Source organism: Amphibalanus amphitrite, unplaced genomic scaffold, assembly GCF_019059575.1.
Source record: "Amphibalanus amphitrite isolate SeventyFive unplaced genomic scaffold, NRLGWU_Aamphi_draft 000220F_arrow, whole genome shotgun sequence".
NCBI lineage: Eukaryota > Metazoa > Arthropoda > Thecostraca > Balanomorpha > Balanidae > Amphibalanus > Amphibalanus amphitrite.
In genome coordinates this window covers 613223-628666 of record NW_024881715.1, presented here as the reverse complement: position 1 = coordinate 628666, position 15444 = coordinate 613223, and the positions used below count along the sequence as shown (strand labels likewise).

At 49.4% G+C, this 15444-nt stretch overlaps 1 protein-coding gene across 5 annotated transcripts; it reads right to left on the bottom strand.

Moving 5' to 3' along the window:
• Window positions 1-1866: 1866 nt before the first annotated feature.
• Window positions 1867-12622, bottom strand: LOC122385483 (cleavage and polyadenylation specificity factor subunit 2-like). Of its 5 annotated transcripts, none has more exons than XM_043373811.1 (4): window positions 12576-12622; window positions 6034-6127; window positions 3281-4921; window positions 1867-2707 (listed from the first exon to the last, which is right to left on the bottom strand). In XM_043373811.1, exons 2-4 carry the CDS (start codon window positions 6103-6105, stop codon window positions 2204-2206), a joined length of 2217 nt encoding a protein of 738 aa, XP_043229746.1. In that variant the 5' UTR covers window positions 6106-6127; window positions 12576-12622; the 3' UTR covers window positions 1867-2203. The 5 variants fall into 5 exon arrangements, with proteins under 5 accessions (XP_043229746.1, XP_043229745.1, XP_043229748.1 ...); XM_043373810.1 differs by lacking the exon at window positions 12576-12622 and adding an exon at window positions 12336-12494; XM_043373813.1 differs by lacking the exon at window positions 12576-12622 and adding an exon at window positions 12320-12343.
• Between the last annotated feature and the right edge of the window lie 2822 nt (window positions 12623-15444).

Here is a 15444-nt window from a genome sequence, read left to right as displayed (position 1 = left end):
TTTTTGAGGCGAAAATGGCGAACATGACGTCACTAAAACGTCAATTTCTCAAAAATTTTCCGACGGATTTCGCTCAAATTTTCAGGGAACGTGTCAAATTGATGTAAGAAAAGGTACTGAAAGTTTGGCGGCGCTGCGCGCCGCCGTTTTTGAGATATCGCAAAAATTCGCGAGGGGGGGTAAAATTTACCCCCCCCCCCCAGCCCCGCGCGGGTTAAAAAGCATCTTCCATCAGATGTATTTGTATGCAAGGTGGATCTATATCTACATCTCTCCCAGGTGGACGTCATCTCAAGATCGCTATCTGGAAATCTAGATCTCTATCAAGATCCCCTTCTAAATCTATCTCATGATGTCATCACTATCTGGATCTCTCTCTAGATCTCTCTCGGGATCTTTTCCAAGACGCTCAAGCTCCCCTGTTCTACCAGCTCTACTATCGAGTTCCTTCCAGCAGCTTCCTTCTCTCTTCTGCTACACCGCCGAACAGCAGTGGACCGCGCTGTTTGATGACCCGCAAGATGCAGTGCTTTTCTTTCCTCTATTCATGCCTTCTTTCTAAAATCCCCTCGCTACATGGTGTTTTTTTTTTTCCAGCCGCGAACGTATAAGGGGGGGGGGGGTCCGTTGGACCCCCCCTTGCCGTTTCGCCCCTGATCGAGCTAGAGCTTCGCGGAAAAAAGGAGCGTGCTGCTCGTGACGAGAGTAAGCCGATGATATCCAATTTTAAGGTCCTAGGTCATCGGTTGACCTTCCAGGTCAGGTCAATGACCCAAAAGTCGGGAAAATCGGGACCTGTCAGAAAGTCGTAAAGTGTGGCTGCTATGGGGTTTTTCGGGGCGCTGATCACGAATATCATGTTAGTTTTGATCACAGATGATGTCTTTATGCATTTAGTTCAGGTCGGGTCAGGTCAGGTCAGGTCAACCAGTACTCAGTAGGGGTCCTGCCGGGTATTCCTAGTAGGTGTCAACCGCCTCTGACAGCTTCGTAACATGTTACGAAGGCACCAAAACTACTTCGTAAATGTTCATATGGTTGCTAAATTCGAATTCAGCTCCAAAAACTGGCCTAGAAACATGTAAAACTCGAAAAAAGTGAACAGAGGTCACCAAAGGTCAATGACCTGACCTGACCTTCAGGTGACCTTGACACCCACCCTAATGCATGGAGGCAACATCATATCACATGTTTGAACGCTTGAAACCACGAAAAGACTGCAAACGCGCGGCCAATGCGAGCCGACATACGCCGAATCGCGATTCCAACCAAACATGGTCTCGAAAACTAGGTCACAGGTCAAAGGTCATTAGAGTCAGGGTCACGAAAATTTCAGGGTAGGTGTAAAACTGATTAACGCGAGGGTACTGAAAGTTTCGTCGCAATCGGCCGCTTTTTACGCGAGTTATTCGCGAAAAACCATGGGGGGGGGTCCGTTCAACCCCCCCCCCCTATACGGGCGAGGGTTAACATTGGGTAGCATCGGCTTCCTCTCGTCACAGGCAGCACGCTCGTTTTTTTCCGCGAAGCTCTAGCTCGATCAGGGGCGAAACGGCAAGGGGGGTCCAACGGAATTGCCCCCCCCCCCCCCCCCCCAAGGAGCTACATAGTCACCGTAGGTATGCCTTGGCATTTGGGAAGCAGTTCGTAATGAAGCGATTTTGTTCCCAATAGCAGTTAGCGGCATAGGCTACCTCACGACAATAAAGTGCGCCTCTAAAGCCTGAAATGTGAGTATGCCGCGCTCATTCTGTCACCTGATAATGCATAACTTTGGTAGCTTCTTTGCATTGTCGCTGCAACGACTTTTCCGAGTCGGGCACCACAGCAGCTCGCCTAAATAAATGTCGAAAAAAAGCAAGAAAAGAAAATGATGATCATGTTCATTTCACATTTCGGGCAAATGACGTACAATGGCGAAAGAACCCCTGTACAACTCGCCACAAATGCATACGTTGGTGGAATCGGCAGTGACACCAAACATTCAGCGAGGACAAGTTTCAAGTTCTGACGCGCTTTGTGTAATGGGCTTTGAACCTCTGTCACTTATGGTTTTGCGTTTGCTTCGCTCGTCTCACAGTACAATACAAAACAGTTTCCATTTCGCTCTTGAGCGAGCAACACTGAAAAACACTCACAGCTCGCGGATGCAACACCTCGCGTCCAGCCGAGAAGCAGTCCATCGACACACATCGGTCACGCCTCACACGATGGCATACTGTCCATACAGCAGCTCCCGTATCCGGAAAAAGTCGTCAGACAGGCAGCCTTCGATGGTGATGTGGCCCTGCTCCTGACGCCGGAGCGCCACCGTGCCGTTACAGCACCACAGCACACCACCAGAAAACTCGGAGGCGATGCCCAGCCGCACTAGCGCCTGCTTAAAGTCCGATAGACGCAGCTCGTTAATGAACACAGTACTGTGTCGCGGCGCCTTCTCCGCCGGCAGAAGCTCTAGCGTCGGGATCGCCTCCTCAGCGTCATCCGTTTCCATGGCAGCGTCGTCAGTCGGCGCGGTGACGTCCGAGGGACGCTGGTCGGTCGCCATGACAACGACGCCGTCCAGCCAGGCCACCTCGGCGTCCTTGCCCTTGGAGAAGGTCAGTGAGGAGACGAGCGAGTCGCGCAGGCGGACCTGGTAGATGTGCGACTCGGTGGTAGCATCCACCGGGTGACCGGCGCGTGGAATCAGCACCTTCTCCGCCACCTGTCGGAGAGAGACGGAACCAGTAGTGAGGAAAACTACCGTCAGGGAGGAAACAGCGGCAATCAGGGCTGACGCAAAATGTGAAGTAGATGTAGCTACAAGTACTGTGGCTGACAAAAGAAACATAAAATAAAACAGTTGTGTGGATAAAATGCGCACAGTGCTATGACAAGATTAAGACTAGAATTATATAACTTAATCCAAGCGCTGTTATTAGAGAAGTGAATATCCTGGGCTGAGATATTTATGAACTCTATGCAATGAAGCAGATATCCTATCCTACCCTGAAAAGTGAAACCTCTGCTCAAACCTGATCCCATGTTCGAATTTCAAAAGTGCAAATTTGTTTAGTAAGAATGGGGATCAATCGAGATTGGTTGCATGGGTCCTAATCGATACAAACACATAAAAGTATAAGTCAAATCTAACAACAGTGAGAACACGTCACACCCAACCTCGGCTCAGTAGTCTCGCTTTTCCGTTAGAGATAGCTGACAGGGATAATAATGCCAGCCCCCCACCCCATCCCACCCCCACCAACACCCATTAAATGACGTCTCCACCGTCACTCACCTGTGCGAAGCGGGCCGCCAGCGGCTGTACCACCTCGTCCGTGCCCCTGAGCAGCACCAGCCGCCGGGGACGCAGCTGCTCCAGGATCCGGTACAAGCTCTCGCCGTCTGTGCGGCCCTCGAAGTCGATGTACGTCACGCCAGCCGCCACTGTGAAGGTGCGGTAATAGGCCAGGCACTTGCTGGGCACTGTCGACAGGTCCTGCATCTCCTGGTCGGCCGGCTCGGCCTCCTCCTTGACCGGCTCGGGCTTCACCTCCTCCTCGGCCACCGCGAACTCGCCGGGGCGGATCAGCTCACCATAGTCGTCGTACTTGACGCGCTCCTCGATGTGCGGAAACACGGCGTGCTGGCGCTTGCTCGACTTGAAGAAGAGCGGGTTGGGCTTGCCGTTGGCCAGTGTCAGGTCGTGTTCCACCTGTCCGTCAGTGGCCAGCGGAGCCTCGTCGGTGTCCGACTCGTCTGAAGAGTCTATGTCGCCGGCCAGTGCGGCCGCCTTGGCGCGCTTGGCCTCCAGCTCGCGACGCTGGTACTCCTCCAGTTCAGCACCCTCCAGGCGCACGCGCTGCTTCACCTGCAGCGAGAGCGTCTTCTTCTTCTTGTTGGTCATCAGATCACGAGCCAGCGTGCCGACGCTAGTGCGCGCTGTGAGGATCACGTGATTCTTGGCACTGGTGCACCACTGGGTGAAGAGCTCTCGGGCGAAGCCACACTCCAGGTCTGGTGAACTGGCTAGTACTACTTTCGGTCCTCGAATGCGATTTACCTCGCTCAAAGAGTGAAACAGCTTTAGGTGCTTGAACTGAAACGGGTTGTTGCGAGCACCCTCGAAGCTACGCATTAGCTTGTCAGACATCCACTCAATCTGCGACTTTGCAAACTCGACCACGTTGTAGCTGACATTGTTGAGCAGCGCCAGTGAGTAAGCCATCAGGCCAGATTCCTTGTTGCGCCACAACTGATCGAGCATGTGCGCCAGCTCCAGCATACGTCCGGCGGTGTCGATGGCGACTAGAACATGGCCGCCGCCGCGCAAGGTCTGCAGAATTGTGGTCATGAGTTGCTCGTCGCGCTGCCGGCGGCGGGCAGGCGCGTACGTGGCGTTGTACGCGTCTGTGATCATGAGCGAGGGCCTCGCCACGTGCTCCAGATCACACCCGTTCAGGTGGCGCTCCTTCTTGTGGTTGAAGTCGGGGGCGTACAGGATGTCCTCCTCGCCGTCTTTGACGATCTTCCACATGGTACCGCCGATCATGTGGCCAGCGGCCAGAGGTGTGATGGTCAGCCCCTGTCCACGGCCCTTCAGCGCAACGCTCTGGTTGTACTTGAGCTGTACAATCTTATCGAACGCCGAATCGACGTCGTCCAAAGAGAACACGTTGAAGTCTTCCGTGTTGTGGCGCGACTGGTACTGATCGTAGAGGAACATCTGGCCCATCTTGTAGACGGGCACAGTGGCGTAGACGGCACAGCTGAGGCCGCACTTGCCGAACAGGTAGGGCAGCGCGCCCAGATGTGCCTGATCGGGGAACGTCAGGAGCACGGCGTCGATCTGGTTGACGTGTTTGCGCACATCACGCAGGTAGTTCAGGTTGAAATTCTCGTCCCAGCCGGCGTCCAGCAGAAAACGGCACTCGTCCACCTGTGAATGGGAAGCGATCAGTGATTTTATATCATAAAACAAATGTGTTCTAGGTGGCTAAGGACTGGCACATACAGCTCCAACACTGTCGCTGTTGTATGGGAGATCAGGGATGCCAGTGAACGTACAATCAATCTAGTCCTTGTAAAGCATGTCTGGTGCATTATTTAAGAAACAAGATATCGATACACTGCAGCTCCGAATACTAAAGGCGAGCACGATTATAAAATCAAAAGAAATGTTGAGCACTCGCCTACCTAGAACAATATCTCAATCATGGCAACTAGCCGGACAGTTCATCCTTTCAGTGGACAGCTGCATGCTGCCCTGCTGCTGTTTCTCCCGGCTTCAGGGACGACGTGTCAATAATCGACAACGCTAACGTCGATTACCACAGCACCACATCCACCATGTACCGGTTTTTTACACCAGTCCTGCACACGTGCAACTATAAAGAGGTAGGCATATAGATCCACAAATCAATGCGATAAGCCTTAAGTAGGTACACCTGACACGCAAATACACCCCAGTTTGCCGACAAATTATCATAGCGATATGGCGGTGGGCGTCCTGTCACAGTGTGCAGAGTGTATCTGCCGTAGCGAACAATTACAAAAATATATAGCCCGCTATGGGTCATACATTCTTAAAAGATAGCTCAATGCACGACAGTGAGGTCGGAGTAGGTCAGAATGGACAGTTCTTATCAGAGTCAGAGTTGCCAGAATTGTACCGACCATGACAGAATTAACAGTCCTTTGCTCGTTGACTGTTCAAAGCCAGCTCTTGGCGACGCCAAAACCATTCTCTGTTTGGCGCAAAATCATGAGTGCGAAAGGCAGAAGGCGGGCACCATACCAGAACCTGCTTTTGGTGCCTTCACTGACTACTCCTACATCTTGTTGTACAATGTATGGCTTGTAATGTGCACAAAATGGCTCAGACAGTTTAAATGGGATCTCAGAGATCAGCTATTTAACTTCAATGAGAACATTAATAGGGCTTAGCGGAGTCCGACTAGGATGGCATATTCTAAAGCCGACGTCGGAGGCACAGGAAATCCTTCTACTCTGCATTTCAAACCCTGACTGCATGCATGTAGGCCCACCAACCTGCAGTAGATGACAGTGGGGTGTTTCTCCGTCGCTTCCCGTCAAAGTCTGCACTTTGATGATCGAAGTCATGATGGTGACCGTTTCAGCTCACCTACCGGTAAAGTAACCAGGTGTCACCAGGTGTTATTCGCTCATCGTACTGTCATACACACACATAGACTGTCATTTGATGGTGTACAGCCCTCTGCTCACTGCGTGGTAGGTATACGTTACTCACAGCAATATCGACCTACGTTCTTACTTAAAGCGACGGAGATGCATAATGATACTCTGGAAATGTCCACAACAGCTTTTTGCACCCGTCCTAAAAGTGGCACGTTTGAAAGCTCCCTATATTTCCAGATATCAGGGAAAATGTTAACTTTCAGCTATTTGCTCTGCCCCGAATCACATTGAGCCTGACTGCGCCACTTCCAATGGGAAAGTCCAAATTGAGCCTGGCGAGGGGAGGTCGGAGTTTTACGCACGCTGCCCAGATACGCACGTTTGTTGTGATAGCTCGCACTGCCTGGGTAGAGGCTATTCACTACGGCTGATAGGGGAGGGGAGCCCTCGGGTATCCAGCGGTAGGTCAAAGTTCACAGAAACTGGCCGCCGGGGCACAATGATGGTCACCTGAGCTGCGGACCACAGCTGGACTTCGGACCTCTCCCCATCCCCTACCCCAGTCGACCCGAGACGGGTCGTGGCGTGCCCTCGGGGCCGGCAGGGTGTGCGGGGCGCCGGCGTTACGGCCAGTGGTTGGTGTTTTTGAGGTGGTGTCCGCTGATTATGAGCTAACGGGCGAAGCAAAGTATTTTCACTAAAACGGAAAAAAATCTTAGTATGAGCGGCCCGACCTGTAACGATTTTGAGAGGTTTATATAAAAGCAACCACTGGGCTGATTGACCTGCGGTCTGTTTTTTTTCTTTTTTTGCTGGGCAGCCTAATATCCCTTCTACGCCGTAATTAACTTCTATTGACAGGGCTGCGGAGTCGATGATTTTTTTAGGACCGACTCCGACTCCGGCTCCGCAGATCTGGCAGGGCCGAGGAGGAGGCAGATTTTCGGTGACTCCGACTCCGGTCTCGGTTTCCAAAATCGACTACGACTCCGACTGCGACTCCGGTCACAGCTGTCGACTCCAACCGATTCCGACTTCGGCTTCGACTCCTACTCCGACTCCGCAGCCCTGTATATTTATAAATCTAAAGGCGTCTGTCGTGGCACGTGCCATGTGAAAAGTTAAGGGTGCTCAAATTATTTTCCTTAAGTATAGAGCTTTCGAAAGACCTATAGTAAAGGTCTTTCAAAAGGATATAGATATCTTACCAGCGCTGGGGAAAGGGGGTTGGGGGGTTGGACGTAGGTAGGTATCCTGCGTTTTTCGCAGATATTGAGTAAAAAAAAAAACGGCAGCGCAGAGCAAAACCGTTTTCGGCACACCTCTTAATGCAAGTTTCCCGCACATGCTGTGAAAGTTTCAAGCCCATGCCTCTCAAGGTCAGGTCACCAGGTAGGTCACGTAAAGTGACCTCGCCTCAGAAAAAATTAAAATGCTCGTCATAGCCACATTGACTGAACGATCGCCTTGAAACTTTGAGCGATTGATAAGAGCGATGTGTATTAAATGTTAATTTCGTAATTTTGATATCGCTGAGCTAAGTTTAGGACAATCTGCGACATCTCTATTTTTGGTCAGTTGGAGAAAATTGAAATACGTATTACAAGACAAACGGTATTCTAAACACTCTCAAATATCATGACACCAGTAAACTTGAAACACTGAATAAGACAATAGCACATGGGAACCTTACTTATGTCCCCGAGGCCATCGCAGGTCATGAAAGGTCCCCGGCGGTTTTTGCCTTTGATTAGAGCGATGAAAACACCTTCGATGTGCTTAGGTCGACGATGCGCATTGACTGATGCGCAACATGACCTCTTCCGGACAGGTCATGACCTTGAACTTGCACGTTCCTTGCTTGAGTCAAAAGTGTTCTATCGAACGCGCTTTTCTACGGCACTGCATCAATATTGATTCATTTAAGCTATGCGCCGGTGTTTCAGAAAATGTTTAAATATGCACCACTTTACCTTTGTTGACATCTGGTGACCTAACCGTTAACCTGACCTAAAACTGATCGAAATATTTTCGTCTTGATTTTGAACGTTGTTTCAAATGTCGCTTACCGTGTGTTGCTACGTGGCCCATAGACTGAGTTAACCCTCGCCCGTATTGTTGTTTAGCCAGCCACGAACGTATAGGGGAGGGGGGGGGGGTTCGTTGGATACCCCTTGCCGTTTGGCCTCTGATGGACTTAGAGCTTCGCGGACAAAACGAGCGTGTTGTTGGTGACGAGAGGAAACAAAAAATGTCTATTTTTAAGGTCCTAGATCATAAGTTGACCTTCCAGGTCAGGTCAATGACCCCAAAAATCGGAACAATGGAAACTGTTAGAAGTTAGAACGTCGTAAAGTGTGGCTGCTAGTTTTTTTCGGGGTGCTAATCACAAATATCATGTTAGGTTTGATCAAACATGATGTCTTCACGCATTTATGCCAGGTCGGGTCAGGTCAGGTCAGGTCAACCAGTAGGTTCTTGCCGGGTATCTATAGTAGGTGTCAACTGCCACTCACAGCTCCGCAACATGTTACAAAGGCACCAAAACTGCTTCTTAAATGTTCAAATGGATGCTAAATTCTAAATGAGCTCCAAAAACTGTCCTAGACACGTGTAAAACTCGAAAAGTGAATCAAGGTCACCGAAGTTCAATGACCTAACCTGAGTTTCACGTGACCTTGACACCAACCTGTAACAATCCTGAAAATGGCTAATTCATTCCTAGTCCCTGTGCTTTAGAACGGCCTGGTCGGGTCGCGCCAGACTGTCTGGATCGGCTTCTGGCCGAGACATAGCTTCGGGCTATTGACCCGAGTGACCCCGGCCCGCGTCCACCTCCCTGCCCCACGGAACCGGCCGACTGGCCCGCCGACCGGTTTAGCCTCTGCGCTGGTCACCGACTCATGCCTGTTTACGCACCCAACTCGCACTACCATTCCGTAGTAAGCGGCTGTCAGCTGAGCTCATTGAAGGCATGGCAGGGACGGTTCTAGGAGGGGGGCAAAAAAACTTAGTCTCAGGACGGAAAATACAGACTTCTGTGCATTGTAGCGACACAGAGAGGTGGGTCTGGTCAACAAGGGGTTCAAACAAAGTTGTGTGGTATTGCGCGTCCCTCCGTCAGGACTTCCGCGCACTCGGTAGCAGAGCCTTTGAGATATTGGCCGGTTTCGCTGAAGCAACTATAACCTACCACGCAGTGAGCAGAGGGCTGTACAATATGGCCGTGCAGTGCACAGAAGGGAGTAATAAATCGAGCAAAGGCATACTTAAGACTGCAACAGAATCTTTGGGCAGTTAGGAAATTACATGCAGGAGCCTATTTAAATCGATTGCATCGCACTGATCAGTAACTCACACAGAGTTACTGATGCAATTCTGGGTTATAAAGGTGAGCCAATTTTGATGAATCAATGATTTGAATAGACTTTTACATGTGATTTCCTGGCTGTTAAAAGTCTGTTATGCCTTTGCATTAGCGTCGCCACGGGGGGGGGGGGCAAGCGGGGCAGCTTGCCCCCTCCCCCGCCCCAGCCTCGGACCGGGCACCCCCTGAGATCGATACAGATCCGATGAGATTTTGGAGTCGGGAAAATGGGGGTACCTTTCTGAGAATGCTTGTGAGGTCAGACTCGGTTGGAGGGTGCAGTTCAAGCCAGAGTCGAAGTTGCAGTCGCCAAAATCTTCACGGCTCCGACTACGGACTCGGAAATGTCAATGCTGTGATTCATTCGATGTTCCTAGTTGGATTTGTATTACATTTAATAGCCGATTTTTCATATGTTTTGAAGTGCTGACACAAAATTTGCGTTCAAAGCGTGACCCTAAATCTTCGGGCCTTTCTTAACTCTCGTCAAATGTCTGTGACAAACTAAAGTACCGTTCAAGTGCCACAGGGCTCATGAGCTTGCTTTTCACACAGGCTCCTAAGGAGCTCCACTGAGCTCTCAGAAACCTTCTGAGGGCCCAAACCGACCTCTGAGAGTCCCACTGGGTGACTGCTGTCCATATTCTCTGAGGGCCCATACAGGGATCTTTGAGGACCTTACACATGCGTAGACCACGGATCTTCAAAAATTTCTGATAACTTTAACTGGCCTCTGATAGCTTAGCCGAGCTTTTGAGGCAACAGATTTTGCTGAACCCAAGCCGGCATCTGAGGAGTCACGACTCATGTGTGCCTCTGGGGGTCCCAGCACATGTTTCTTATGTCCCTACCTAGGGCCTTTAGGGATTCGACACAGACCTCCAGGTCTGTGTCTCAGCTAACAGACACTGTTAGCTGAGGGCTCTTGGCTCACCCCGGGCCTGGTCTCTCAGCGTCCGCCGCCCACACTGGTTTCTGAGGGCCCCACCTTGAGCTTGGAAAGCCCTAAAGCACCACATAGGTACGCGTAAATATTTGGGACCCTGTCACCATCGTATTCCTCGCACCATTGCACGTCGAATGATATGTAATATGAGTGAGTAACGACTGGAGAAAGGCAAGATTTAACACCAACGTTGATTCCCCCCCCCCCCCAACCGAAAATCTCTGGCGACGCCTATGTGTCTTTGTCTAGACAATGCTCAGCAGACTGTCAGGGACTCCTGAACTTGAGGGAAGCAAACAAGAACCTGAGAACTGGGCTGTTCCTGTGATTATTTCAATCTCCAGCCCAAGCCCCCTCTCAGCTCATCACCTAAAACTCTCTAAGCTCGACTAAACACTTCTTTAAAAAATGATTCCCACTTCTCCTTTCATACCCAGTCTCCTCCAAGCTCCCCTGAATCCCTATTCCCACCTCCTACCACCACTATTCTCCTCCTCCCTCACCCCAAATGACAGTTGAACTTGAATTTCAGGAAGTGGATATAAGAATACAAATAGTAGACACACCCTGGTGTAGATGATACTCGTATATACGTGAATTGTTTTAAAATGACAACCGAGTGGTGTGGAAATGCTAGTGAAGACTGAGATCTGCAGAGGAGGCTAAGACCAATGGGTTTACTGCTCCTCCTTCCACTTCCAGTCTCTTTCAACTTCCAATATTTTCCAATAACTTTTCAATAAGAGCTATTCTTATCAAAAGTTATTGTTGATGTGCCATAACTTGAACTTGTCAACCACATTGACATAGCCCATTAATAACTGATTTCCTCATAATTTTTCCTGTGCTGCAAAAAATGCTTACCTCAAAGCTCTCCCAAGCCCCTCTCAGATTTGCATAGAGTAATGACCGGAACCAGGATACCTAGGAAGAGGCAGATAACATAAATACCTAAGTGCAACATCCCCCATGGCCCATAAGAAACTTACAAACATCAGGAAATCAGGGGTAGAGATCTGTCAAAATGTCAGGGGGGTCCAGGCCGGGCAGATGGAGACGGGCTGGATGCAGTACCAACTACCATTGACTTGCATAGCAGTAATTCATTTTCAGGGGGGTTCCTGACCCCCCCGACCCCCCCCCCCCCTGAGATCTCCACCTCTGCAGGAAATATTTACTTTAGGTCAAGGTCTGCAATATTTTCAAACAAGAAAAATACACATTCTTACATAATTTCATGTTAATTAAATCAGAAATTATACATGCCTACCTTACCTTACCTGACCCTTAATACCTATAACCTACGTCATGCAAATGAAAAAATGAAAAAATACTAACCTGTTACGCCCCCTGCTATCACTATTGTAATATCATATTACATCATAATATCATATGATATCGATACGATCGAGACTACTCACACACGTGTGCACGCCAGCCGCCAGTAGCGGGGGAACACCTTTAATTAAGGGGGACACTGCCGACTTTTGATCCCATTCTTTCCATGCAATGCCCATAGGGCTAATCTTAAATGCCAAAATCAAAGGGGGCACAGTGCCCCAGTGACCTTCCCGTTCCGCTGCCTATTATGGTGCGCGCTCAAAACGACAGAATGAGGAATCAAGAATGAGGAATCAGGAATGGAATGTTCACATAGGTGGAAGCAAAACGTCAATTGTAACTAAATCGGAGCAACCCCGTGTGATCAAACATACGTCAATGTTAACTCAAAAAGTTCTCACCAATTACACTCCAAAGTCCAATGCCCTATATCCCAGACCATAGATCACTTAATCCATGACCATACTCTGCTAATATCAATTAACAAGGCCCTAAATACCCCTGCTAAATACAGTGCTAAATACAAGCCAATTACAATACCTTAAATTGATTTACTCTGCCAATAATTATTATCCGGTCCTATACTATAACATCTATTCAAAAGTGTGTTCAATAGAAGCATCAGCAGCTGCAGTCATAAAAATCTTCATTTTCAAAATGCTTATTGGGATCTCTTTATGCTACAAATGATGATACAATAAAGTCAACAAAGTAAAAATAATGCTTTTCTTTCATATTTGAAAACTTGAAAGTATCCCTAAAAACATCGAACGTTTCTACCTTCAACACGTCGATTTTTGAAAGCATATATCGCATGAATACAACAGCAGGCGCCACTTTTCTACACACTACGCGCCATTTCTGAAACATCCATAAAAACACTGCCCTCTTTTTAGGGACAGCATTATTCCACTGCCAACCATATAGGGTAAAGTGCCTAGTTAGCGACCCCCACCTTCAAAAGGCTGGAGTATCCCTCTGGCGTTGACCTGTCTGTTGATTTTAGGTTCCAGTTTTCTGATGTAAACTGCTTCCAGTATAAGCAGTTTTCTCTTGTCTGTTTCTTGACATAATATGGTGATGTTCTTTGTGATGTCAAGCTTGATTTGGGCGAGGCCAGCCTCACTTCTGTAGTTTTGCCATGGACCAATGGCTACGCCTGGACTGGTCGAAAGGTCGAAAAGTCAAAAGTTGACCTTAGGTCACGTGACCTAAGGTCAACTTTTGACCTTTCGACCTTTCGAGGTCAAAATACATATGTTTCGATGCGGATCGACGAGAGGATCACGATGGTGCTATTAGTTTGTTCCTATCAGTGGTGCTATTAGTGGTGCTATTAGCTGGGATACCTTGAAAGTTATTCGAGAAACTGACATCGACACTGACATCGCTGTCACTGACATCGACCTCACCGTGGAACTCGTGAGAAAGAAGATGGCTGCCCTACGACCTTTTTCCGCCGCGGGCCCAGATGGAGTGCACCCACGGATCATCAAGGAAACAGCCGACTCGTTAGCAAGCACGCTTACCTCCATCTACCAATCGTCATTGGACACGGGGACCCTGCCGCAGGACTGGAAACTGGCAGATGTGGTTCCAATTTACAAGAAAGGAAGTAAAGATGAACCAGGGAACTACAGGCCAGTCAGTTTGACGTCTGTTCCGTGCAAGCTCTTGGAGTCGATCATCCGCGACCGGCTTATGGCACACCTCAAGTCAGAGAACCTGATCAATGACGCACAACACGGATTCCGTCCAGGGAGGTCCTGCTCTACTCAGCTGATGCTAACGATAGAAGATTGGAGCAGCATGATTGAGAGCAACCGACCTGTCGACGTCATATACCTAGACCTGGCCAAGGCGCTCAACACAGTCCCACCTAGACGACTGCTGAGGAAAGTAGAAGCTCACGGCATCGGAGGCAAGATTCTGAGATGGATCGGCGCATTCTTGGAAGGACGGAAGCAGCGAGTCACTGTTGGGAGCAGCTGCAGACTGGGCTCCTGTACCAAGCGGTGTTCCACAGGGTTCAGTCCTTGCTCCACTGCTCTTCGCGCTGTACGTGAACGACCTGCCGGAGCCGCTACACTGTGGGATAAAGATATTCGCCGACGACAGCAAACTCTATCGACCTATCTGCTCTCTGTCCGACTCGGCATCCCTGCAGGAGGACCTGGACGCGGCACTTCATCTGCCCATGGGCAGACAGGTGGCAGCTGGCATTCAACCCTGGAAAGAACAAGGTGCTCCACATCGGCGGAGGCAACCAGCACCACTCATACCGGATGGGGGGAACCAAGATACCTAAAAGAAACGAACTACAGTCGCGGAGTCAGATGTCGAGAGAGACCTTGGCGTCCTCATGGATACCCAGCTCAAATTCCGGAAGCAGGCTGCTGCGGCCGTAAAGAAGGCAACACAAGTGATGACAGTGATTCGTCGGTCCTTCCACCTGCTTGACAAATCAACCCTCCCCCTGCTCCTCAAGGCCCTTGTCCGACCCCACCTTGAGTACGGGAACCTAGTGTGGGGTCCCTTCAACCGGGCGGACCAGCGGCTGGTAGAGCGGGTGCAGAGGCGGGCGACCAAGCTGATTCCCGATCTTCGACACCTCCCGTATCGAGAGCGTCTGAAAGTGCTGCAGCTACCAACGCTGTACTACAGACGGAGGCGTGGAGATATGATCGCGGTTTATCAGCTGCTCCGCGGTGGACTGGACATGGACCCTCGCAACTTCTTCGAGATGGCAGCCGAAAGAACTCCTGCTACAAGAGGACACCAGTGGAGACTAGCCAAGCCGCGAGCGGTCTCCAGGATTCGGCGCAACGCGTTCTCGTCAGACGCATGAGGAGCTCGACTAGAAAGGTTTCTAAAGGCCTAGTCTGGCCTATCCAAAATCTGTACTTCGTAAGTAAGTAAGTAAGTAAGTAAGTAAGAGAAAAACTTCATATATATGTATAGTGCCGCTATTTTGACTTCCTTTTTGCTCCTGTGACGTCATCTTTGACCTGACCTGAAAATGACCCCAGTAAAAATCGTAGACCTTATCCGTGTGTAACCCTGTACCTTTTACTGCTTGTCGCATATCTTGCTTTATGTATTCTCGAGATCTCGCTGTCGCTCCCGCTCGTAATAATGGACAGGTCATAAAAATGACCTGACCTGAGGTCAACGCAGGGCGATAACCACTTTTTTATTATCGCATATGAGTGACAATTGATAAGGCTTTAATCGTCATCAGACAAAATTGCAACTTTCAGTGGGGAAAATATCAAGGTCACTCTTCGAAAAATAGGACAAAAGGTCACGTGATCAAAATTTTCAAAAATTGAAAATCCGAGATAGCCAAAATGTTTGTTGGTTGATTGTGAGTTGAACAATATAAAGTTTTTAGCGTAGAAAACCAATAGTTTCTGAGTTATAGGCCGCCAAACATAGGGCTGCAGCGCGACTGTGGTACCAAAAGTTGTAGTATGAATACAATGGTTTTATTCAACTAAATTCGACCGATATGAGTGTGCACCTGAGGACGAAACAGAAATAACAGATGTTAGCGAGAGCACCACATTCGACAGTAATGGGTGGTTTATCACATTTTCCCCCGCTGTGTTAAAGACACGAGTAGGCAGAAATCGAGCAGCAATGTAAC

What these genes read in the sequence shown, in the direction of transcription:
- LOC122385483 (XM_043373811.1), bottom strand. Translation starts at nt 6,105, where the DNA reads ATGACTTCGATCATCAAAGTGCAGACTTTGACGGGAAGCGACGGAGAA. An exon ending in CCCACTGTCATCTACTGCAG is followed by an intron (nt 4,922 to 6,033) that starts GTTGGTGGGCCT and finishes TCCCATTCACAG; the next exon opens with GTGGACGAGTGCCGTTTTCT. An exon ending in TGGCGGCCCGCTTCGCACAG is followed by an intron (nt 2,708 to 3,280) that starts GTGAGTGACGGT and finishes TCTCTCCGACAG; the next exon opens with GTGGCGGAGAAGGTGCTGAT.